Source organism: Sorex araneus, chromosome 4 (assembly GCF_027595985.1).
Source record: "Sorex araneus isolate mSorAra2 chromosome 4, mSorAra2.pri, whole genome shotgun sequence".
NCBI lineage: Eukaryota > Metazoa > Chordata > Mammalia > Eulipotyphla > Soricidae > Sorex > Sorex araneus.
Window position 1 is genome coordinate 110,632,915 of NC_073305.1, and position 25,730 is coordinate 110,658,644.

General features: G+C 41.7%; 1 protein-coding gene across 1 annotated transcript; it reads right to left on the reverse strand.

Annotated features, from left to right (window-relative positions):
- Positions 1 to 144: 144 nt before the first annotated feature.
- PGM3 (phosphoglucomutase 3) lies at positions 145 to 25,729 on the reverse strand. The gene is made up of 13 exons (XM_004610126.2): positions 25,626 to 25,729; positions 23,916 to 24,121; positions 20,471 to 20,655; positions 18,568 to 18,635; positions 14,354 to 14,487; positions 12,267 to 12,462; positions 10,488 to 10,645; positions 9,231 to 9,314; positions 7,580 to 7,678; positions 5,030 to 5,143; positions 3,961 to 4,083; positions 2,941 to 3,114; positions 145 to 2,010 (listed from the first exon to the last, which is right to left on the reverse strand). The coding sequence occupies exons 2-13, from the start codon at positions 24,117 to 24,119 to the stop codon at positions 1,921 to 1,923; spliced, it is 1,629 nt and encodes a 542-aa protein (XP_004610183.2). The 5' UTR covers positions 24,120 to 24,121; positions 25,626 to 25,729; the 3' UTR covers positions 145 to 1,920.
- Position 25,730: the final 1 nt, after the last annotated feature.

Consider the following 25,730-nt stretch of genomic DNA (forward strand, 5'->3'; position numbering starts at 1 on the left):
TTGGTTTCGGGCTTTGTTTGAATTAGATTGGTTGGGGGTTACTCTTTCCATTTCACTACATTTTACTATTAGAATGGTGCCACAAGTCCTTTTCTTCCACATACCTTCACTAAGAGTAACTGAAGCCTGGCACATGCATCCTTGTAAGTAGAGCAAGACCATCCTGACCTCAGTACAGAGCCGACGTAGCACTTCCGTCCACCCCCTCTCAATTCCTAGTGATGTTCCCAGAAGAGGTGAGTTACCTAAGGATTGTTCTGGGCAGGTGGGGAGGGGCTGGGAAGCAGCAGGTGAGTATGTGTGTCTGGCAGGAGACGGTGAGATGTAGGGGCCGCTATGCCTACTGCTGAGCTCTGTGGCCAGCAGGGCCCATTTTGACTAAAACTCAAACACAAATGGGATAAAGCGCAGTCATGTGTGTGCTTACTGTGGACTGGGCTCAACCCAGAGACAGGTGAATGGGTAGCTTTACTGATCAGAGTGAGTACCTCTTACAAGCCCTGAGTCAAGACAATATGTATACCTTTCTAGGTTCAGAAATGAGTCTGTACAACCAGAAGCAAGCAAGAAAAAGTGTGAAACACTTGATGGGGAAAAAAAATGCAGAAATAAAATATTTGATATCTCTCCATCCCTCATATTGAGGAGTATGCTTTGTGAAGCTTCCAGAGCTGAGAGCTGCACTCATTTATACCTTGAACTGTACGATAGCATTGAGTGAATTTTGTGTTTTAACTGCAGAGCACCAGCAGATTAGTTCACCTAAGTCAACAACTTGAACACTGTACTCATAAGCAGGTGACCTGTGAAACAGTTTCCCCCATTTAGGACCAAGTGCAATCCATTGACACTCCGGGGGCGGCGCCTACCAGTCTACAGATGCAGTTCATGGCTAGGAAAACAAGATAGCTGTTCTTTTTGTTTTTTTGTCTCCTGGTCTTTTCAGCTACCAGAAAAAAAAAACCTTGATGGTGTCTTGACTAACCTGTTTTGATCACTCTCACTGCAGTTCTGCTCTAAGAAGCTACTGTCTAGGAATTCTGCACTTCCTTAAGTTGGCATACATACCTTTGAAGACATGGATAGAGGTGTTTAGATTGCGGCTTCACTTTTAGTAACTTATCTCTGAACTTGGCACAATGGATTTTGTAAGAACTTGTACCTTGTATTTTTTTCCCTTCCATTTTAAGCATTTCTTTTTCCACCCCTAGGTTCTGCCTTATGGTTTTATTGGTAAGGAAGGAACTGATATTATTAGTTAAGATTTATGTATTTCTTGGAATATATGAAATCCACAAGCCCAGTCATCTTTTTCTTTAATTTGAAATTCCAAAAGAGTAGTTATCTGCATGCTTTATGAAGCTGTGTCATATGCGAGCCAGTGGGATTCAGAGAAAGAATTTATCTTTGTTGGCAAAGGTTGTTATTAGAATTTCATAAGGCACTCAAAAAAAAATTTGTTCTGAAGGCTAAGTCTTCACCACCATCCCCATATGTAGTGATAATGGCAAGGGAGTAGTTCTGCAAAATAACATAATAGGTAATAGTGATGGAAAATACCTCAAAACGAGTTGGTAATAAATAAGATTTAATTTCCCAGAAACCCCAGGATTTTTCCCTAAATACATTAGAAGGTTAATGGCTGAATCATATGCCTGCATCATATGCTTAAGTCCCAATATCTTATATTAGTGAAATCAGGATTAGCGGTAAGTTTCCTCTTTTTAAAAATCTTAATTTAACCAGTATAAGATGTACCTACTTGTAGAGAATGACTCTGGTAGTGTTTAAGAAAAACAACCAGAACAACCCAGTTAGGTGCTCTGACTGTAAACAACATGTCTGAGTGTCCCAATAATGACAGTATTATGATTTTACAAAAACTAAAAATCCAGTTTCTTGAGAATATAAAAATTGTCTTCAGAAACTTTGTTGAGGTATTTCTCCAATTCCTCCAGCCAGCTGGAAGACTGCCAAGCTCACCTCATGTGCAAGGCTGTCCACACTTTCCTGCAAAAATCACATTAAAGGAGAATAGATGAGAAAGACAATGTGAGAGGGAGCCAGTTTTGTCACACTAACAATGCAATTAAAACTTTTCTTTCCATAACATATTCCAAGACCTTGAAATGGAAGATGTTCAATTCTTCTAAGAGGTAAGTTCTTATCACCCCAAAACTCTGAATACCTTTCATAAAACCGAATCCATTTTAAAGGCAAAAGGCTGCTGGGCCTCTACAACAGAGTAAGGATCTTTAGTCACGATTTTGGGGCATGGCCTAGGCCAGTGATCATCCATTTTTCACACCTGCAGGCTCGCAGTGGTCCAAAAGCACCAGAGTTGAAAATCACTGGCTTAAGCTATTGTGTAAGTTTGATTGGAAATATTTTAGAGTACAAATTCAAGTCAACTCACTCTGATAAATATTCTGCAAAGCAGAGGTGACAAAGAGTTTGTAAGGTACAAATTATAGAAGGTCAGAATACAAAGTTTGGACCCTTACAGAAAAACACGAGGCACAGATCAAGGTTGTTTTCTCAAGAAGAATTTGAAAGGGGTGAAGAGGGCTGGGCCCTACCCAGTGGTGTTTAGGGGTTTAGGGGACCTTCTCAAGTGCCAGGGGTAAAACTAGAGTTAGCCATATTCGAGGCAAGCACTCGTACTGTCTCTCTAGACCACTCAAGGAGTTTTTGGTAGGTTTATTTTTTAAATATAGAGACAGCTAAATTTTAAGAATTTTTGATTCTTAAAGATAACTGACACAGGAATAGGATGCCTTCAGGAAGTCTGGATTAAAAAAATACTGAGGGAAATAATGTGAATCTCATTTTGTTTGGTTATACTAACAAATCTCAGACAATTCATAAAAAGTTTTTTTTTTCCCCTTCTACTACCCTCTACTATTTGCACATGTTTTCAACAGATCTATCCCAGCTTACCTGTGAGTCTGCCTCTGCATATATTCGAACAACATCTTCTGTGCCAGAGGGCCGGACAAAAGCTCGAGAGAACTTATACTTCTTCACCAGCTCATCAATTGCCTCCTGTAGTCCTGGGGGAGTTACGGCTTGTCTCTCAGCATTGGTAGTGCTGATAACCTGCCTGTCTGCGACCTATGTAAAAGCAGTTTGTTACTGAATTACCTTCCCTCTAAGAAGTTTACCTGTTCAACATAATTCCTAAAGAACTGCCTATACAAAGAGAGAACATTGTCTATTCTGCTTCACAGTTACCATTAAAATAATGGCCAGTAAACATTATTTTATGATGAAATAACCTTAGGTATCCTCCATGCATTTAAACAAAGAGGAAAATAGCAAACCTAGTAGAGAGGGTTACAATTAGGATCTCCTAAGTATTTCAAAAACTGAGCTGAGCAATCAAAAGCATCTTTGTGAACTCTGGTTTTAATATCCCTGAATTGTCTCTCATAAATTCTGTTGATGAATTTATAAACTGAAATAAACACATACAGAACTCAGTAATGTATCTGCAAAGACTTATGTTTTGGATTGGTTTGTGGGTTGGGCCACAGCCAGCTGTTCTCAAGCTGGTGGTGCCAGGAACCTAACCAGGTCAGATGCCAGCAAGGCAAGTGTCCCACCTGCTGCACCCTCTCTCTGATTCCCCATAAAGCCTTTTAAAAGTTCTACCTTTCAGCCCACAGATTCTGCTTCTCATTGTCTAGCCACAGGGCAAACTGCAAACCAAGAATAATGCAGAAGAAATAGTTCCATTTGAAGCTATATGGGGGAGATACAAATAATGTATAGGGCAGCAGCTGAAATCTGCTAAAGCCATAGATTCATTATTTTGTTCTCGTCATTTATGCTTTAAATTGTAAAATCACACCGTTTCTCAAACAGATAATAGTTAATATAAAGGCAAAACAGCTTATTTGGGAAATATAGTGAGATCTGAGATTAAATAGGTTTTAAATGAGTGAATTTTGCTCACACCTTCACTTTGACCTGTCTGTTTGGAAGGTCTGTATAGAGAGCATCCCACTGCTGCACAGTCAAGCCTTTCAGAGCCAGGATTGCCTCGATCACCAGCATGTCAGAAATAGCATCACCAGCTGCCTGTAAGAGGAAATACATGGGCACCAGCATACTAACATAAGCGAAGTTTGGATAGGAAAGCTGTATTAGAGAAGCAATCACATTCCACTTTGTCCTTTAGAGTGTTCAAAGGATCTCTCCCTAATTATTGTTCATAATTCGATCATAACTACTTGATAGACCTACCTTTAATATTCCTCCCTACGTATAAAAATGAGATTAAAGGAGTTAACACTATTGGCTCACAGATGAACGTAATTTAACTTAGTTTTCAGCATGAGCATAGCACTACAGTTTCCTTAACATAAAATAATAACTAACTAAGCTTTCCAAGGATAAGTCAGTGGCAATGTCCCTGTCTTGCAAAAATGAGAGCTTGTGTAAGGCTTCCGATGTGCGTCATCCCAGTAGCATATTCCTGTAGGAATACGGCACAATCTCCAGTGCATTCTGGCCATGATGGTGGAAGGTACTGTGTATGACAAAGCAGCTCTAAGCCTTTTGTCTTAAACAGGATAATAGCTTGTACCCCTGTGTCACTGAAAGAGCAGCACAATGAAATACTTTTCAGGTGCAGTAAGTGTCTAAGAGGCCCATAGGTTTATTGCTTTTCCTGCTCTTCTGCTATGGTCTACACTCCAGTATCAACAATTCTGCCCATACATACGTCTTTGTCAGACAACTTTTCTAAATATTTGCCTTGCACGTGGCCGACCCGGGTTTGATTTCTCCGTCCCTCTTGGAGAGCCCAGCAAGCTACCGAGAGTATCCCGCCCGCACAGCAGAGCCTGGCAAGCTACCCATGGCGTATATGATATGCCCAAAACAGTAACAAGTCTCACAATGGAGACGTTATGTCTGTACCACTACTGCAAGACAGTCACTCGGCCTTCTCCAGCACACTCTTCTGTCCACCTTCTGAGCCACTCTCAAGTAGCCAAGAGCCTGCCACTCTGTCAGGTCTCACCTGATTGACCAAGTCAATGATGTTCTCCAGGATCTTAGCAGTGTTCCTTTTCTTTTCTCCGAGTTCTTTTGCAAGTTGTCTTATCTTCGTTTCCGCAGCTTTACTAAACAGTACCTACGAGGAAAGTATAGTCACAACTTTCCTAGAAGGCCAGGTTTCCCATCCTGCCTGAAGCCACTTTTGAAACTAAATGAACCTGGGGAAAAGGAGAAGAAAAGCAACCACCACCGTAGAATGTATGATGTGAGTATAAAAAGCAAATCAGAATCCAGAAGACATTGCTAGGGAAAATAAGTTCCTGGTGAATTTATAAAACTGGCTTTCAAAATTTTAAAAGCCGATTACAGAGAAAACAGTACCTTGGCACAAGGTCATAATCAATTTATTCTTTTAGCCACTCGGCCATTTTGTACAAACAAGTTCCTTATGCCTATCTTTTCTAACATTTTACTTTAAATAATATGTATAATAAAAAATCATTGCACTTAGTAGTTTTCTTGACAGCCCCACACACACTTCCAGGAGTGATCCCTGAGGATCACCAAGTACATACCTGTTTACTGGCAAGGGAAGATGCAGAAACTATCTTACTACAACATAGCCACCTCCCCCTTTTTTTTTTTCTTTTTGGGTCAAGCCTGGTGATGCACAGGGAATTACCCTTGGCAGTGCTCAGGGGATTATATGGGATGCTGGGATTTGAACCCGGGTTGGCCGCGTGCAAGGCAAATGTCCTACCCGCTGTGCTGTCACTCCAGCCCCCAACTCCCTTACTTTTATCTGCACTGCAAATTTAAAGGAATAACAGAAACCTAAATAGCTACTACCCTTAAAAAATAAAAACCATTATATCACTGATATTGTAACTTAATTGTATTTTCTACGGACTTATTTATGAGATCTATATGCCAATCCTGAGGGAATAAATATTATTTGATCTAGATAACATTTTCTATTGACCAATTCCAATCCACATCTGGAATGAGGTATGAGAAATAAAGACAAAACTTATGAACTTTGTCAATATAAAGTGCATTTGTGCACTTTAAAATGGTAAAGTACGGGGGCAGGAGTGATAGCAGAGTGGGTAGGGCTTGCCTTGCACACGGCCAACCCGGGTTCCATTCCCAGCATCTCATTTGGTCCCCTGAGCACCGTCAGTAGTAGTTCCTGAGCGCAGAGCCAGGAGTAGCCCCTGTGCATCAATGGGTGTGACCCAAAAAGGAAAAAAAAAAAGGTAAAGTATGCTATGTGAATCATATCTTTTGAAAAAGCCTTTAAAGGGCCAGTGAGAGGTTACAGAAAGTGAGACAGCCGCCTTGCACATGGCCGACCCCTGCCCAGTTTGGATCTCCAGTACTGCGTAAGGTCCCCCAAGCATCTTCAGGAGTCACTTCTAAACACAAAGCTAAGAACAGCCCCTTAGTACCGCCAGGTGTCTAATATATTTCTTAAAACATTCTTAGCTATGAATATGACTCAGTTCATTTGGGGCAACATGGAGGGGGGTGGGTGAGGCCCCTCCCCACTCCAACAGAGCCAACCCCGACAGCCCAAAACCTTCAAAACTCAACCGCTGCCATGCTCACGGCCATGCTCTCCACACGCGCAGATGAGCCTCACCAGGACATCACATTTTACACCACTGATATACCAAGAGTAGCACACCACATTTGATGCGGTTTAAAGTAGAAGGCAATCAATCTTAGGGGGAAATATATAGTCAGATAGATAGATAGATAGGCAGGCAGGCAGACAAGGGTCAACCTTTAATAACATATTATTCGTCTCTTATAGAAGGGCTTAATGGCTCCTGGGTAAAATACAACAATCTTCACACATTTCCCTCTAAGAAACTTTTTTGGATCATTTTCAGCAGATTATTCATAACAAGCAATATAAAATAAATTATTTCAGTTCTGCTTTAGGGGCAGGGTTTGGATGCCAGGATGGAAACATCGGAAATGTGGTGGGAAGTGGTGGTGGGTGGGACTGGTGTTTGAATATTAAATGTAATCAAATATTGTGAACTACTTTATAAAATATTAAAAAATAAAAATTATGGAAAAAAAAGAATATGGGTAGAATATGGATCAAGTGGTAGAATAGAATGGTAGAATGGTAGAATGGTAGCCATGGATTCCATCTCCTGTAGCCCGCTGCTAGCGCTGTAGGGTGTGAGTCAAAACAAAAACTTTGAAAGAGCTTGTACATTTATTGCCAATTGCCTGAAACTCATACTTAATTCTCAAAATTTTCAGTATCATTCAGTTTAGCACGGCCAATGACCTCTCTTTATACCACTTATTGCCAACTGTAGGAAATATTGACACTCTACTTGTAAGAAAATCGAGAACTATATTTCCTTAAGAAATTCTAAGAAGAACTAAAGATCACAATCCAAAATAAGGCCAGTTTTAACCAAATAATCTTACTATCCCAGTCATTTCTGTTAAGTGGAATGTTTACCTATTAGTACTCAGATACAGACGTGTCACCATAACAGTGCTAGATAATGTCAGTTGCAATCAATCACTTCAGAGAACTTACTGTGCCATGACCGTTTGCTTCAAAATAAACTCCGATGTCAAACTCTTGAGCCTTGTGGTGCAAATGTTTTACACCGGTTTTAGTACAATAGACAGGTACCTATGGCACACATATTTTAAAAAATGTAATGCAGTTATTCAATTAACAAACACTGTTTATCTACTATCTCAAGGATATAACAGAGCCAAACCACACAAACTTAGTGATGTGGACAAGCAATTAAATCCACTGTGGTAAATGCTGATCTGGGGAAGAAAAGGTTTTACAGAAGCACAATGGTAAAGGAAAACAAAGATGAGGGTGCCCGGGACTGGAGCAGTATTACAGCAGGTAGGGCACTATCCTTGCAATGCGGCTGCCCTGGTTTCAATCTCTGGTACCACATGTGGTCCCCAAGCACTCCAGGAGTGATCCCTGAGCACAGAGCCAGAACCCTGACTGGGTAGGCCCCCCAAAACATAAAAAAGATAATGTCCCCTTATAAAAACATGGAGGAATGACAACTAACTTTTTTAGCAACCCAGTTTATGATATGGAGAATAAGCTTTTAACGATAGGAAGGCAGATAAATATTTCCATTTCTGCAGGATCACAGTCTGTACCGTGGCTCAACTGTCCACCGTCATGTGAAAAGTCAATACAGTGTGTATGTAAATAGGGATGTAGTCCACGAAGACCAAACAGTGGTACGTCCAATTTGGCTTCAAGGATACTGTCTGCCAGATCTAGGCTCGTAAGTTTCAAAAACAGATGGAATAGTTCATACAAAAAACCAAAACGGAATCCCTATATTACTCATAAAAATGGACTCAAAGCAGATTAAATTTTACTGTAAAACCTGAAACCACAAGACTCCTAGGAAAAAAGCCCAGGCAGTCAGCAGATAAGACATGGTCCTGCCCAAAAGTAGAGAGAGAGTATGGGGAATATTGTCTGCCATGGAGGCAGGGGGAGGGTGGGAAAGGGGGGGTATACTGGGGATATTGGTGGTGGGGAATGTGCACTGGTGGAGGGATGGGTGTTTGATCATTGTGTGATTCTAACCCAAACATGAAAGCTTGTAACTATCTCACAGTGATTCAATAAAAATAAAAAATTTTAAAAAAAGATACGGTTCTGGCTGTTATTTTCATCAAAAGCCCCCATAAAACAAAAGCAGCAATAAAGAAGTAGCGGCCCTAGAGATAGTGCAGGGATTGAGGCATATATCTTGAATGCAGCCAACCCTAGTTTGTTCCCAGGTATCACGTGGTCTTCCCTAGGCATCACCCTGTACAGTCAAGAGGCCCCGGAGCACTGCCAGGATGGCCTGGATAATGCCCACAGCACAGGGTCAGAGCAGCACCATACCCTGCAGCCCTAGGCCTCCTGAGCACCACACAAGGCTTAAAAAAAACAAAGTAGGATAGCTTAATACTAAAGCCCATCTGCGCAGAAAAGGGAATTGTCAACAAAATGAAATCTTTCCCTTTTTTGCATCGGAGACAATTTAGTTTCTATCTTATTTTAAAATTTCCCATTATCCCTCAGATGGACACGTGTTAAGCATAATCTACTACAACCTACTTACTATTATGAAGGCATTTAATTCTACATAGAATTATCTCAGAAGATAGTTAAGAAAGTATCATAAGATAAAATGGTTCAATACCTTCACAACTTCCTCAAGATACCTTGTTGAGCTTCCATTTGCATATGCAGTTTGCACAACACCAATATTTAAACTTTCTCCAATCTAGGGAAAAACCCAAAAGTGTTAGTAATTACCTCACCATCTAAAGCAGACATAAGAACAGCAAACAGAGTTCTGAAGAACACAAAATTATCAGTCCATTCATCTGTGTTTTGATGCAGTGACACACTAAAAATTTATGGGCCAGTACAGTGGGATTTGCCTTGCATATGGCCAACCTGAATTTGATCCCTGGCATCACATATGGTCCCTCTGAGCCTGCCACCATGAGTGATCCTTGAGTGCAGATCCAGGAGTAATTCCTGAGCACTCTTGGATGTGACCAAAAAAAAAAAAAGCAAAACAAATTTACATATACTCTAGGGGATTACAAAAGTAAAACACTTTTGACTTACTTAAATAATATCTACTGAAGGTTCCTTGATCTTTATTTTCTGTAGGTTTTTTAGTAGGCCAGTGCTCTACTGCTAAGCTGTATCCGTAGCCCCCAACACTTTAGTTTTATTAAAAAGTACTGAATGGCTTTTTACTGTGCACTTTTTCCAGATCACAGTTAAAGCTAGCCTAAGGGCCACAGAGAGTTCAGGAGGTGATGCACACTGTGTTGCCAAGTATGGCCCCAGACCAAGCGTTAGCCTGAAATTTCCAAAAGAATGAGATAGTTGTAGTCTTGTGTTACTGTCAAAATCATAAAAAACAAGTCTCTCAGATGAAATTTTTTTCTTTATTTTTCCTTTTTCTCTTTTGGGCTATATCTGGAGGTACTCAGGGCTTACTCCTGACTCTATGCTGAGATCACTCCTGGTGGTCTCAGGGGGACCATATGGGATGCTGGGGAATGAACCTGGGTCAAGTGCATGCAAGGCAAATGCCCTACTCTCTGTACTATCACTCTGGCCCCTTTCAGATAAAAATTTCCATTTAAACTTGAGGCTTTGGGGGAGTGAAAGTGGAAGGTTCTTTCTATTATCACTGTGAAGAAAGCACAATTTCAGAAAATTGCAAATCAAAGTTATGGCAGTATAAAGCAGAAAAGAGTGCTTAAAATTCTGAAACCAGTGCCCTAAATGCTAAAATGACTGGAATCACCAATTTTTCTAACCACAAACATAAGGAATGTCCCATAACTTGTGTGTCACTGACATATTCAAATACTGTCTCAGAAAGAATCATGTGACTACGTGTCATTTTATCTGTCATCAGTCACCCACGTACCTCCAGCAGAAGTTCTTTTAGGAAACTGCTGATGAGTGTTGCCATCTTGTCTCCATCTATGAGATGAAAGTGGCCATTTGTGTCATGGTAGTAATAGAGAATTCTGTCGGCATCTCCATCAAAGGAACAGCATCTCTCGTTGGATTTTATTTCCATTCCTAGAACAGAGAATAATTTCTTAGACAAATCAGTCTTAGTCTAAGAAATGGAAGTAAAACTCAATTATTTAAAACCTCAAGTTTATGGGGTCAGAAAGTACATCAGGTAGGAGCACTTGCCTTGCGTGTGGCGAACCCAGGTTCTACCCCCATCATTCCATCCCCAGAGCCCACCAGGACTGATCCCTGAGTACAGGGCCAGGAGTAAACCCTGAGCACCATCAGGTGTGACTGCCAAGAAAGTTTTAGGTTTTTCTTATATTTCAATGACAAGTGAAAATATTTTTTACAAAAGAATAATCCTAACTAGCTTTATGTTTTACAAATAAATATGTCCATTTTAATTTTTTGAGGTACTTAAAAATTCTCCTACCAAACCAACCAAAATTATTTATTAGTAATTCTTACAGGTCAAAATGAGCAATCTCAGCAAAGGAGCTAAACTGGCTAATTAGACTGAAATTTTTCATTCTTTCTTCAGTAAGATGGTAAAATAACTGAGAGAAGCAACTGAAAATTAGTCTGGCATTTTGCAGAATGAAATCCTGTCTGAAGGTGAGAGAAACTACCATTGCAGCCAAGTAATGTCATATGAAAATGGACACTTTCTGGTCTTGCAAAGGAGAAATCCAGAGATTCCTATGTGTAACTAAAATCGTCAGTTTTAAGTGGTGGTAATTAATCAATTAGATAGTCACAAATATATACAGAAGACCAAATCTGCAAGCTCTTTTGACTCATAAGTTAACCATTTAGGGTCTATAATATAGACCCTAGATCTATAATGTAGAACTAACTACACCTAGAATCTAAAGGCCAGACTTTCTCCTACTATGCCTTTCTAGGCCCACTATGGAAAGCAATAATGTTGCAAATATTATGCAAGGTTAAATTCCTTCTCCGGAGTGTGCTGTAGTCAGATAAGGGGATAATAGTCTGTGCCATTGTTCTTCAGAACAGTGATTCCCAAAGTGCCAGACCAGCACCTTCAACACCACTTGGGCATTTGATAGTAATTTAAATGAGTCACTGTCACTGTAATCCCATTGCTCATTGATTTGCTCGAGCAGGCACCAGTAACGTCTCCATTGTGAGACTTGTTGTTACTGTTTTTGGCATATCGAATACGCCATGGGTAGCTTGCCAGGCTCCGCCATGCGGGCAAGATACTCACAGTAGCTTGCCAGGCTCTCCGAAAGGGGTGGAGAAATCAAACTCAGGTCGATCACGTGCAAGGTGAACGCCCTACCGACTGCGCTATCACCCCAGCCCATCTAAATGAGTATCTTACACAAATCCTACTTCACAGAACAGAAACTCTAATAAGCTCCTTACACACATGCTCCCACCTGATTCTGATACAGGCTGAAGTCTGAGATGTACCAATCCAGAAGACCTTTTTTTTTTTTTTTTCAGATTTCACTTCCCACACCAGGATTTCTACACTGTGAAATTCAAGAATTACAAGCAAGCGGTGTAGGGAAAGGAGTGTTTGGAATGACGTTAACAATGAGAAGATGCCCACGTACCTGGAAATGGAAGAGTGTGGCAGATTCTTCCCTCATCCAGCTGCCTGTTTGCAAAGGAAGCCAATCGTCAAGAATCTCTACAATCTACTTACCCTGTGGAGGTTTCTGATGACTTTTCACGAAGTCAGCACCACAGAGATGATTGAGTTTCCCTTTGGTCCCATCATTAAACAGCTGAACTGACAGCTGCTGTGAGAAGTAGTGTTCCATTTCTTTTAACTTTAGGGCCCCTATGCCATTTGCACAGTCTACCTTAAGTGATCTACACTCATCTCCATTATCAAAAACCTGAAAACAGAAAAAAGGAAGACAAATTTCAAGTTACAAAAGTGAAACATAAAATACATATATATGTATTTTCCCCTATTTCAGTTAACTTATCTAAACCAAAAAAAGCATAAAGATACATATACTCAAAATTTGTGAAACACCAAAATAGAACTTTAAAGAATTAATTTAAAAAAAAATAGAGGGGCTGGAGAGATAGCACAGCGGGTAGAGCGTTTGCCTTGCACTAGGCCAACCCGGATTCGGATCCCAGCATCCCATATGGTCCCCTGAGCATGGCCAGGGGTAATTCCTGAGTGCAGAGCCAGGAGTAACCCCTGTGCATCGCCAGGTGTGACCCAAAAAGCAAAAAAATAAAAAATAAAAAATAAAAAAAAATAGAAGAATCTGTTTCCAATTGAGCATGATCACTTAAGCGAAAATCTATTTTAAATGTGATATAAACATAGATGTGAATATGTAAATGAATGAATAGTAATATTACCTGCCCATAATCTTCATAGCATTTACCACCACACTGTATATATGGTTATTAGTGTTTGAGGGATTCTGTTTCTTGTTTTGTTTTTTTTTTTGGTTTGGGCCATACCCAATGGTGCTGAGACCTTACTCCAGGCTCTGAACTCAGGATTTTTGTGATTACATTGAAACATAATCACAAAAGCTTGTAAGTCTGTAACTATATCATGGTGATTCATTAAAATTTAAAAAAAATATAAATGATCTGATCGCTAGTAACATAAGCCTCCAAAAGATACCAATAGCACCTAGAGTAACTCTGGGAATAGGTTCATCTGAATGAGTACTTATCAGAGTCATCAATAAAAACACCGTGTTTTGAGACTTTCTGCCCCAATGATCTCGGAAGGTACTATGTGCCTTGCCAACTAAATGCTAACAGCATATAACAAAGGCCAGAACTTGTGGAGCCTCTCAAGGAAAAGGAGATATGCTATCATCTTGGAAAAAGAAAAGGAGAGACTTATTAAAATAAAATTTAATGCATCTTGCAGTTGGATCAACTGCTTTAACTTTTGTAACCAGGGAATTTTCAGAGAGGTGCCACAGCCAGCTAGGTCGTGATCTCTAGAGCCTTCTGGGAAGGGGACAGGTCAAAGTCCCTGCCCTGCAGATGGGTCCAGTGTCCCACCCTCCCACCCAAACTCAACTTCCACCAGTCTATACCGGGCCCAGCTGAGACAACACGCTGCTGAACCATCCCGGTCCCACAGCTCCTGGAGAGCACAGCCACATACACAGCTGAAACATCTCTGAATGTCACCGTACTGACGTACTGACAGTCCAGTATGGGGGCTGGAGCAATAGCACAGCGGGTAGGGCATTTGCCTTGCACACGGCAGGCCCAGGTTCGATTTACAGCATCACATATGGTCCCCCAAGCACCGCCAAGAGTAATTCCTGAGTGCAGAACCAGGAGTAAGCCCTGAGCATTGCCGAGTGTGACTCGAACCAAAACCAAAATAAATAAATGACAGCCCAGTATGAGCACAGAAAATTAGATGGGAAAGTTGCTCAAAAACCCGCTAAGCTCAATGAGTGAAAACAGCAACACAGAAGACTCAACTAGCACCTAACAAATCAATAAATCCTCGGGCAATGACTTTAAAAACATCATTATGAGAAATATGTTGCAATAAGAAATATCAGGTAAATTATTTTGTGCCTGCTAAGGGGGCAGGCTTGGAAGGTGAGTGGGTAATTGGGGACAGTGGTGGAGGGACGGTCACACTGGTGGAGATTAGGATGGTGCTGGAATACTGAATAGCTGAAACAACTGTATTCTGAAAACAACTTTGTAAATCACAGTGTTCAGAGTTTCAATCTTTTTTTATTTAAGAAAAAAAAAAAAAGAAAGGAAAGAAATTTTCACCTGTTTGGTCAGTTCCAAAAAGGCCTTAGAGAGCTTCTCGTAATAACCTTCCAAGGTTGCCTTTCCATACTGGCCATTAGTATTTCGACAGCATACCATGTAGTGCAGCTGGGGTGTTGTCAACAATCCATAATCTGTTACAGAAATCCAAAAAGCAGTTTATCATATTGCCTAATTTTAAAATGACTCATACTATATGAATTTTTTCCTCAGTCAGGATAGTAAATCCTCAGGCACACTGAACCACTGGGCTGACTGCCGGAGAAGTCTGAATTTTGAATGGGCCAAAGTGGTTCAGGAGGGGTCCCCTGCCTCCTAATTACTGCTTGGAAGACCCTCCAGTCACCCCCTCCTGTCACCCTCACAGCCAAAGAAAAAGGAATGCAAAAAAAAATGAATCGTTAATTGTCTAAATGTAATAATAAACCTACTATAATCCAAATGCTAAACATGGTGTGATGTTGTAATTTTTTCTCTTATTTGAGCCATACCTGGCAACACTCAGGCGCTGTGCTCAGGAATCACTCCTGGCAGGGCTCAGGGGACCATACGGGGTCCTGGGGATCAAACCTGGGTTTGCTGCATGCAAGGCAAGCACCCCACATACTGTACTATATCTTTGGTCCCTGTAATGCTGTGATTTATAAAATTTGCTAAAAAAAATAAAAAGTTATTTGGTGTTTACCCAAAACCTGGCAGTTTCTTAAAGTCTTAGAATTACCTAATGATGAGAGTAACAAAGGTATCTTTTATTGAGATATTAAGAGAAGTCTGGGGAGATACCTCAGCAACCAAAGAACAGATAGCATAAGTGGAGAACTTCAGGAGAACAGTGGAAGCATACCAGGACTGGGACTTTCAGGACTCCCCAACCCACCCCCATTCTACCACACCCCCCCCCCACTACCACCAGCTAGTCCCAAGGTGGGGTTAGAAACCTAATCCAATTACCACTGGTGATCAAACATGATTACGACAGGCGGCTTCATAAAAAACAACAAAAATCTGCGTTCTAGGTCAGTGATCATCTGGCAACAGAGGCTGTCCAGAGAGCATGGACGCTTGCAGCCCTTCTCACTTATCCAGCTTGATTGAGAGCTCCTCTCCCTTACTGATATTCCAGAGTCACGTTCTTTATAATGAACCCATCATCCAGTAGTAAAATGTTTCTCTGAATTCTGCAAACCATGCTAGTACATTGCCTGAACCCAAGACGGAGCACTGGTAGTCTCTACACTGGTGAGCAGCCCAGAGGACTGTGAGCTGAAGTGGGTGTAGGGAGGGCTGTCTGTGGGACTGTGCCCTTCACTTGTAAGAGTCAATTACCTCCACAGAAACAGGTCAGGGCTTCATTCAGGGGTATTGGGAAAAACAGATATTGAACAGGTGCTCAATTCTAAAAAAACATGAACTAAATGGGGAACCAAAACAGGAAGTAGAGGAAAAGCAACTTTATAATCCAGCAATACAGAGAAAAACAGAGTTCTATTTCCAGTAACATTACAAAGGGTCAAGTTCAATGAATCCTCCTTCTAAAAACATTACAAAAAGAGAACTGCCAAGATCTAAGCTAAGAAAAACCAATTTTGCTCTGAGGATTTGCTCTGAACTAGAAAACAGAACTGCAGTTCTCAATACAAAAAAGTCATCTGGCCTTAAGATGAAAAAAACTCAGTGAAGATCAAACTTGAATGAAGCTGAGGCTGCAAAGGACAAAAGGGAGCCATAAGCAAAATCAGTCGCAAATCCCCACTCCCAGGAGAGTTGCTTTAACACCAAACAGACTGGGCCAAGGTCCACATTAATGAGTTGTCAGAATTTCTAGCCCAAATTCACAAAACCACAGGGTCTGAAAAAGCCTTCAAATCAAAGGCTCTCATCAAACAGTCAACAGTGGTAGCAGAAACAAGTACTAAACTCTGCCAAAGAAATACACCTTCATGACATAACCCTTCAAACAAAGGTTAGAGAGATAGCACAGAATAGTATTAGTCCTGCCAACCTACATTAGATCCCAGCACTAAGCACGGTCTCCTAGTAATGCCAGGAGTGATCCCTAAGCACAGAGCCAGGAGTAAGCCCCGAGTACAGCTGGGTGTGACCCAACAGAAACAAAAAAGAAAAAAAAAAAGGAAAAGAAAAGAGGAAAAATCTTAAAGTTTTCTAAACACTAGAAAAGTGATGGCTCTAGAGACAGAATAAGAGCTGGAAATCAAGTATCTGGGTGTTCAAGAGAATAGTTTTTTAGAGAGGGAGGGGGAATGGGTCAGGCCAACTAAATGGAGTGTGTACCTTGTAAACACTCAGTGCTTTACAAATTGCAAACCCAAGCTTGCCAGTGGATCCTATTTAGTGGCAATCAGCATTTTTTCATTTCTTTAATGAAGCAGGCACATGCCATGTATCTTGTGTATTCTTGTGAAACTTTTCAGTTATATACATAAGCAGGCATATACACAGTATGACATAAATGCACTTTGTACTAGGAATTGTGATCTGGAGTAGAACAGTATCAGAGAGTTGTACATATAGGTAGTAAAAAACATTTGATGGACAAATGAGTGAATGAAAGATCACACGTAGTTGGAACTATGCTAGTGAAGGGCAATCGCTCAGAAATCATGCAGAACGGAAAAGGTGAGAGAGGCCATATTAAGAGACAGCAAAGAAGCCTCAGAGAAGACCAATAAGGATGCAGAAGCTTAAAAGAAAGGGAAAGATCACAGTGTAGAAAGCTATGATGACATCAACTAAAATGGTAAGTTTAAAATAAGAATGCTGAAAGTTTTCTATTAGATTATTTCTATTAGATTTTTTCTATTAGTTTTCTATAAGATTCCTTTGACTAAGTTTTGTCCTTAAAAATGCATGTATGCAGGGGGCCAGAATGATCATCTAGTGGGTAGGGCACTTGCCTTGTATGTGATTAACAACCCAGATTCGATCCCCCAGCACTCCATATGGTACATGGAGCTCGAAAGGAGTGATCCCTGAGAATAGTAGGGTGTGGTTAAAAAAAAAATCAAATAAAAGAAATGCATGTATGCAGAACACTGTAGTGTCTCATGAGGCCCAAAGTGAAACAAGGGGCTTCTGAAGTAAGGTTAAGAATCTGCACTGTAATTTATAACAGCCACCAAGTTTGGCTGTAAGAGCCAGATGAGGGAGATATGTCACTGGAGGAACAAGGAAGCGGAGGTCCCATGGGAGGCTAAGAAGTTAGCAGGAGGGTACAGAGAAGCCAGCTGAGCAAATTCTCGGAAGAAACAGATTAACTGTAAAGGAAGGGAAAGTACAGAAGCTGGAATGAAGGATAAGACTGTCAAGAGATATATATATATATATTTTTTGCTTTTTGGGTCACACCTGGTGATGCACAGGGGTTACTCCTGGTTACTCCTGGCTTTGCACTCAGGAATTACTCCTGGCGGTGCTCAGGGACCATATGGGATGCTGAGAATTGAACCCGGGTCAGCCGTGTGCAAGGCAAACACCCTACCCGCTGTGTTATCACTCCAGCCCCCAAGAGATAAATTTTTTATGAGAAAAATCTGATACTAGAAAAATATTGACCTCCCAAGCATACAGCTTTCACAACAGGATCCTCAATTATAAGAGGACTATAGCCTTCCTCCATTTTGTTGCATTAACTCTCATTTGGTAAAACACGAAAAATCACTTGAGAAGACAGGAAAAAACTAAAGTCATGATTACATGTAGGCTCAAAGATACTTTCCGTCATGATTAGAGAAGTAAATATTGATAGATGTTTGTGATCAACATTTCCCATATATACCTAACTACAGAGCGATAGTTCAGTGGGTAGGGCATTTGCCTTGCATGTGGCCGACCCACGTTCTATTCCTCCGTCCCTCTCGGAGAGCCCAGCAAGCTACCAAGAGTATCCCGCCTGCACAGCAGAGCCTGGAAAGCTCCCTATGGCGTATTCAATATGCCGAAAACAGTAACAAGTCTCACAATGGAGACGTTACTGGTGCCTGCTCGAGAAAATCGATGAACAATGGGACGACAGTGCTACAGGTAAAAGCAAATATGCACGTGTAGAAAATAATTTTAATTTTTTTATTCCAAATTAAATATTTTTAAATGTCTTATCTATACTTTCAAGCGTTGCTAAAATAAATATGTACAACTTCTATAACTTTTATCTTTTTTTAAAATAATTTAATTTACAACTCAGGATAATTACATACCATAGAATTGACCTCCTAAAACAGTAACACCATCTATAACAGCCTGTGAAAGTTTCTTACTGCTGGGCCTAGATAAAAAAAAGGAAAAATATAAAACATCTCATCTTGAAACTGATAGTTGTCATTTCGAAAAACAAGTACATGAATTCTATTTAATAAAATTCAAAGTTCATCTTCACTAAAATAGAAACTGTCAACTCTGAAAACGCTAAAAAGAGAATATAGACAAATTACTAGCATTTTCCAGTAGCCTTTCATAATATAATTCTTGGAATTATTCTGGCTTCTGAGTAGATGCAAAGGATCTACTTTATCTATACCACACCAACAAAGACACGGCCTAAAAAAAATCGGTAACAGTGAATACTAAATGCACATACTGTACACAAAAAGCAAATTCTATGTACAGTAATTAAACTGTACACAATTAAACCACCAACAATAGACAAACTTTAATTTTCATAAAGTAAAAAAAATTATCTAAGTGAAAATAAAGCAGATCATGGCACAGCTATCTTGGAGACAGATGTTCTATGTCAGCTTTCAAACTTTTTTCAGTGTAACCAGTCAGATCTTGTTACCTATGTCCTAATGCAAATAAATATTTGAATATTAGGAAAAAATATTTCAGATTGTTAAAACAGAAAAACTCTTATTTACAGTACTGTTTTTGCACAGCAGTTTTAAAATCTAATATTATACAATTAAATTTTATCCAGATGTACAATTTGATGGACGGGAGCGACAGCACAGCGGGTAGGGCGTCTGCCTTGCACGTGGCCAATCCGGGTTCAATTCATCTGACCCTCTCGGAGAGCCCGGCAAGCTACTGAGAGTATCCCGCTCGCATGGCAGAGCCTGACAAGCTACCCATGGCATATTCATATGCCAAAAACAGTAACAACAAGTCTCACAATGGAGACATTACTGGTGCCCACTCAAGCAAATCGGTGTACAATGGGACGACAGTGCTACAGTGCTACTGTGTGATAAGTAGCAATAACTATTTTGAGAAGCAGCAGGGAAATCTTAAAGAGGGACACAGGTCTGAGGACAAAGGTTGAAAATCCTTGTTCTGTATCATAGAGATTACTTAATAGGTAGGAAACCAAAAAGAGGTGGGGTGGTTTCATTGTCGGACAATGATTTACTTCCGAGTAGAGGTCAACTTGGCTATCTCCGTTACCTAGACAGACCAAACAGCAGCAGTAGTATCCCAGCGTCCCTCTGCTAATACGTTAGGTTAAATACCGGCCAAGAAACAGGGAAAAGGTCTCTGGCCAAAACCAGACTTACCCAGGACAGAATACTTCTTTTTCTTAGAAGACTTTTAATCTAAAATTTTTCTAAAAGTAGAAATGCATAATTTCTGAAATAGATATGATCATTATTGTGCTCTGTGAGCTCCAGTAGGAGAAAATGATGAGCTATTATGATATGAACATATGAACCAATACTAACCCATAAATTCCTAGAGTAAAATCAAGTATCCTGACTCAATGGGGGGGTGGGGGTGGGGGAAATCAACCCATAGAAGAAATAAAGGGGCGGGAGACATTTAAGTGCATCTCTCAGGCCAGGAACTATTTCATAGTCAAGTAACCCTCAAAAAAAAAAAAAAAAAACCCAGCTAAGCCACATCACTCCATAGGTGAAGACATGGCAACCCTAAAAGATTAAGAGATTAAATAGCCTGTTCGAATCATAGAGGGTCAGAGTTGCAGTTTGGACTCCAAAGGGCCTGAGTGACTGGCCTCCTAAACCCAACAGAAAGGGCCAGGAGGTGAAAAAGCCTTTGGGACAGTTCCACTCAATTCTGTTCACTGATTATGAGCACAGAAAGTGACGAGACCAGTGAGATCTTGTCCCCCAAGCTGCTGTCCCTGACTTCTCTGACAGTTACCTGGTATCTCTACCAATCACGATGAAGGCATCTTGTTGCAGATTTATAGCCGCTTTCTCACTGATATCCAGCAACACTCTCTGCACATCTTGTTCTTCAGCGTTTGCCAAACGGGTAGCGTATTCCTCCCAGGACAGGGCCAGCATCTCCCCCAAAGGATCCACCAGTTTCACACCATTGTCCTCCTTCAAAGAGAAACAGTCAGTCATCGGTGCAGATTCCTGAGGCTGAGTTGACAGTTTTCTCAAACTGTTTCTCCCTCAACTGAAGCGAGCAGTGGGTAGGCTAGCGAAAACCCCGTCCTGAATTAGGAGGTTTATATAAATTAAATAATCCTGACTCTTCTATCAATTTAAATAATAATCCTAGGGGCCAGAGAGATAGTAGAGCAGGTAAAGGCATTTTACCTGGCATGCAGCCAATCTAGGTTCAATCCATGGCAGCCGATATGGTGCCCCAAGCACTGCCAGGAGTGATTCCTAAGTGCAGAGCCAGGAGTAACCCCCGAGCATTGCCAGATGTGGCCCCCCAAAATAAAACAAATAATAATCCTATGATTATTCCAATCTTCCTTTTGAGAAAACTGAGATTCAAAGTAATTCACTCACATAACTAGTGTCAGTGATGATATCAAATGAGCAGGTCTCACTCTCAAACCTGAAGGTCACTATACTACACTACTTTTTGTTATAGGCACAAATGAAAATAATCTACATAAAAAAGACATTTAGAATCAGCTAGTGCTGGCAGGGATATGGAGAAAAAGGAAACCTCATTCGTTGGTGAGAGTTGGTGGGAATGTTGTCTGGTGCAATCTTTATGAAAAGTGGTAGGAAAAAGTCTCAGAAATTAAAAATAGATGGGCTGGAGCAATAGAACAACTAGTAGGGCATTTTTCTTGCACGAAGTCAGCCCAGGTTCAATCCCTGATATCCCATTTGGTCCCTTGAGCACCACCAGGAATGATCCCTAAGCACAGAGTCAGGGGTAAGCCCTGAGCACCACCAGATGAGGCGACACACAAACAAAAACTAAAAATTGAATTCCCATATAACTGCTCCTTGATATCTACCTCACAAACAGAAAACCACTTATTGAAAAAAATATATACACACACACACCTATTTTTATTGCAGCATCATTTACACCAGTGAGTCAAGATACAAAACCAAACCCTTTAAAAACAGATGAGCAGATAAAGCAGCTGTGGTAAGGGCTGGAGTGACAGCACAGAGGGCAAGGCATTTGCCTTGCACGTGGCCAATCTAGGTCTGATCCCTGCCATCCCACTTGGTCCCCTGGGCACCTCCAGGAGTAATTCCTGAGTGCAGAGCTGGGAGTAATCTCTGAGCGACTATAAACACAATGGAATTAGACTGGGCCATAAGAAAAGACGAAGTCGGGCTGGAGCACAGCGGGTAGGGCGTTTGCCTTGCACGCGGCCAACTCGAGTTCTAATCCCAGCATCCCATATGGTCCCCTGAGCACGCCAGGAGTAATTCCTGAGTGAAGAGCCAGGAGTAACCCCTGTACATCACCGGGTGTGACCCCCCCCCCAAAAAAAAAGAAGAAAAGATGAAGTCATGCCTTTTGCTACAATTTGAATGAGCTAAAACACACATTAAACAAAATCAGTCAAGGAAGAAGGAGAAACACCAGATGATCTCATATGTGATGCACAAGAAAAAGGAAAGGAAAGAACAGAATGTTGACAACCACGTGAACTTTGAATACAGGACGGAGGTCGCCACTCTGGGGAGGAAGAGGTGAACTCTAGGTGACACCCAAGTGGTGGGAGAGCCTCGGGACTCCGGGCAGTAGCGGAGGGGCATTAATTCTGTGCACAAGCATGATCGCAAGCACTATTGTAGCCCTATTCCCTCAAGCACAATATTTTTAAAGGTGGGAGGAAAAAAGGCCCAAGAGAGGATTCACGGATGTGGCTTGGAGGCTGAGCACCTGCCTCACATCAAGAAGGGGGAGTTCGATTCCTGACACCCCCCCCACACACTGCTGAGCTCCATTCTCCACCACTGCTGCTGGGGTCCTGAGGCTCCGAGTCCAAGCACTGAGACCAAGTGTGTGGGCCTGGGGTCCCCACATCAAATGCTCCCCTAATACCACAAAAACAACACACAGGGGAGAAGCAGGAAAAAAATTAAGTGCTAAATAATAATAATAATAATAACAATAATAATAAAAGATTTTTTTCAAGGCACAAATGGAGAAGAGTGAGGACACCCAGCAATCCTCAGCTATGACTCTTCTAAGAATATTCTAGTCTAACACTAGGTGGTCTACTGACAACTGCTGATTCCATCCTGCTCAGGTCCCTCAAAACAAACACAGTGTAGTTCAGCCTGAATGTCAGCAGAAGGAAAAATTTAATGTTCTAACTTTAAATTTGGATGTAAAGCTCACATCCAAAATAAAATAGATGCTAAGGGCATGGAGGAAAAGGATGCCTCAGACACTGCTGGTAGCAATGTAAACTGGTACAACTGCTATGGAAAAGAGTATGGACCTTCATCAAAAAATACAGAATATTTGGCTAGAGAGGTAGTACAGTGGGTAAGGTGTTCTGACCTACGTAATTTTATCCTGGGGCTGCAGAGGCAAAAAATCAAAGACCCAAGCAACAGGAACACATTTAAACCATTACCTTAATGGTTTAAATGAATAACTTAAACAATCACTATCCATAGTTTAGTGAGCTATTGGTAGTATAGAGTAAAAGAGTTAAGTTGTGTTAAAAGAAATACGCTGGGGTCAGAGAGACAGTAGAGTAGGTAAGATGCTTCCCATGCGTGCTGTTGAACCTGGTTCCATCCACGCATGGCCCCCCAAGTACCACTAGGAGTGATCCCTGAGTACAGAGCCAGGCATGGCCCTGAGCACCGCTGGGTGTGGCCCCCAAACAAAAAGAAACAAAATAAATACTTTGATAACAACAACAATATCATGAACACTGAAACCATCTGGATTCATCAGTATTTTGTCTGAAGCTCATGTTCAGATTCCCAGATTGCCTGTGTGTATATTCACATCGTAAAATTGTTCCGTATCTGAAAACCATCTGAAAATGGTAAATGCTAAGTCTTTTCAAACGTTCACCCTTCCCCCACCTTACTTCTAGTCTCAGACTAACTTAAGAGGCCCCGGTTAATCACCAATATTGTCTCAATACAATTAACTTGGAAGGACACTCTGTTCTTTCGCTAAAATGATGGACTCTCTCCAAAACATGAGTCTCCCTTCATTCGCTCCACACCCAGAGAAGAGTCATGGGCTAAATGACCACTGGTGGAAAAAACTGTTTCAAACCCAAAGGCACATGCAAACAAAAGGCACATTCCTAAAATTAGAAGGTCACACTGCTAGGGGACCGAAGCAAAGGTCTTGAAGCAAAGGTTTGCTTTATCAAAGCTCTAAAGGTATTCATTACCTCCGGGTTATGAGATGCTGTTACCATGACTCCTATTGTAGATTTTGTTTGCTTGGATCTCAGGACAGCTAGTAATCCCATGCGAAACATGACGTGATCAAGATGTTCTGCTTTTGCTCGAAACCCAGCAGTCCCATATTGAAGAATGAGTCCATTGGGCTTGGCATGCAACACTGAGTATTTTGTAATAGCATCTAAATCCATGTCTACAAAATGAAGGAACAGTTTTCCAGCATAAGAAATCTTCCAAGGGCCAGTTGCTTCAAACACTGATATTTCAAATTAATAAATCTTCATTCTGAACTCCCCCCAAAGAAACAGACACTTGATCGGGAAAAGAATGGCAGAATAAATCCTGGGGATTAGCCTTCCCAGTACTGTCAACCGGAGGCAGAAATCAGACACCCACCAATTCCCACTTCAGTGCCGGACGATTCCACACCTCAGCTCCACCTCCTACAAGTTCCCGGTGAGATCAAAGATTCTTCACTGCACAAATGGGAAAACTTAAGCCAGGACCTCATTTAAATAACCTAAATTAGCGGGTCCCTTATTTGAGGTCAACTATGAACTAGAACCTTAAAACCAAAATAGGGACTAGGGGCCACAGATACAGCACAGCAGGTATGACACTTGCCTTCCATGAGGCATCCCCCAGGGGTGCCACACCCAACACCTCATTTGGTCTCCTGAGTCCACCAGGTGGGATCCCTGAGGACAGAAACCTGTGATTCTGCTGCTACTCACACCCTTGGTACAGACAAGGAAAAAGCAAAGGAAATGCCATCTTTCTCCAAAACTGCCCAGACCTCCTAACGCACAATGCAGGGACTTCCTCATTTTCCTAAGGAAGAAGTGGAACACTTTTCCAAAGTTATCTCTTACACTCTTCCTTTGACCACTCATTTTAAATACCAAACATTGGCTCTCCGTCTGTTTTTTACTTCCTTCTTTGGCCTACTCCAATTCTATGCATAATTCGGGGTTTCCAAACTCAGTCCCTGGTGCTCAGCGCCATGGCCAATTAACCATGCCATGAGCAGCCACTGTAGCAACCCACCAACCTGTATGTACGCAAGGGTCTCCATTGTCCTTCAGTGCTTCAGTGCACACAAGTTAAAGGCAATTCTCCAGGCCAAAAAACCTGAAATTCTGCAGGTTCATCTCAGGAGCATGAGGACAGTTTTCTAATAATTAACCAGTGGACAATGTAACATGATTACTCCGAAGAGCATGTGCCCCTGTCCTTTTAAATCTGGATAGCACTAAAAAGGAAATAAGATCAAATGCTCTCAACTCTTCCATGCTGCGGGGATCCTAAACCTCAGCAGTCTAATGTTCTTTAATTCAAAGTACATTTCCCCCACCCAAGTTCAGGATTTAGCTCTCTTAAAGCGTGTCCCCTCCCCCTCCTTTCCATTCAATCTTCAAAACCTCGTCCATCCCGCTCTCCTCCCAGTACCCCGGAATCCTGGCACACTTACGAGCATGGCCACCCCCTCCCCCATCCCTGGCAGTGGACGCGCGCCCCATCATACAGGACCCTCGGGCCGGCCCAACAGCCAGTTCCCGCCCAGTCGAGGCGGGTGGGTGTGTCCGGCGCGTGGCCTGGGGGTCAGCCGGGGCCAGCGCACTAGCCCGGGGGTCGGGTGAATCCCTGTGGACCAGGCCCCTCCACTGGCCGCAAACCAGTCGCAGAGCCCCGCTCACCTCCTCCTCGCCCTCGCCCCGGAGACTCCGCGCAGGGACCAAGAGACTCAACCCGCAGACGTGGCCTTGCGTGACTTCCGGATTGTCGCCACGCCCCTCGGCCAA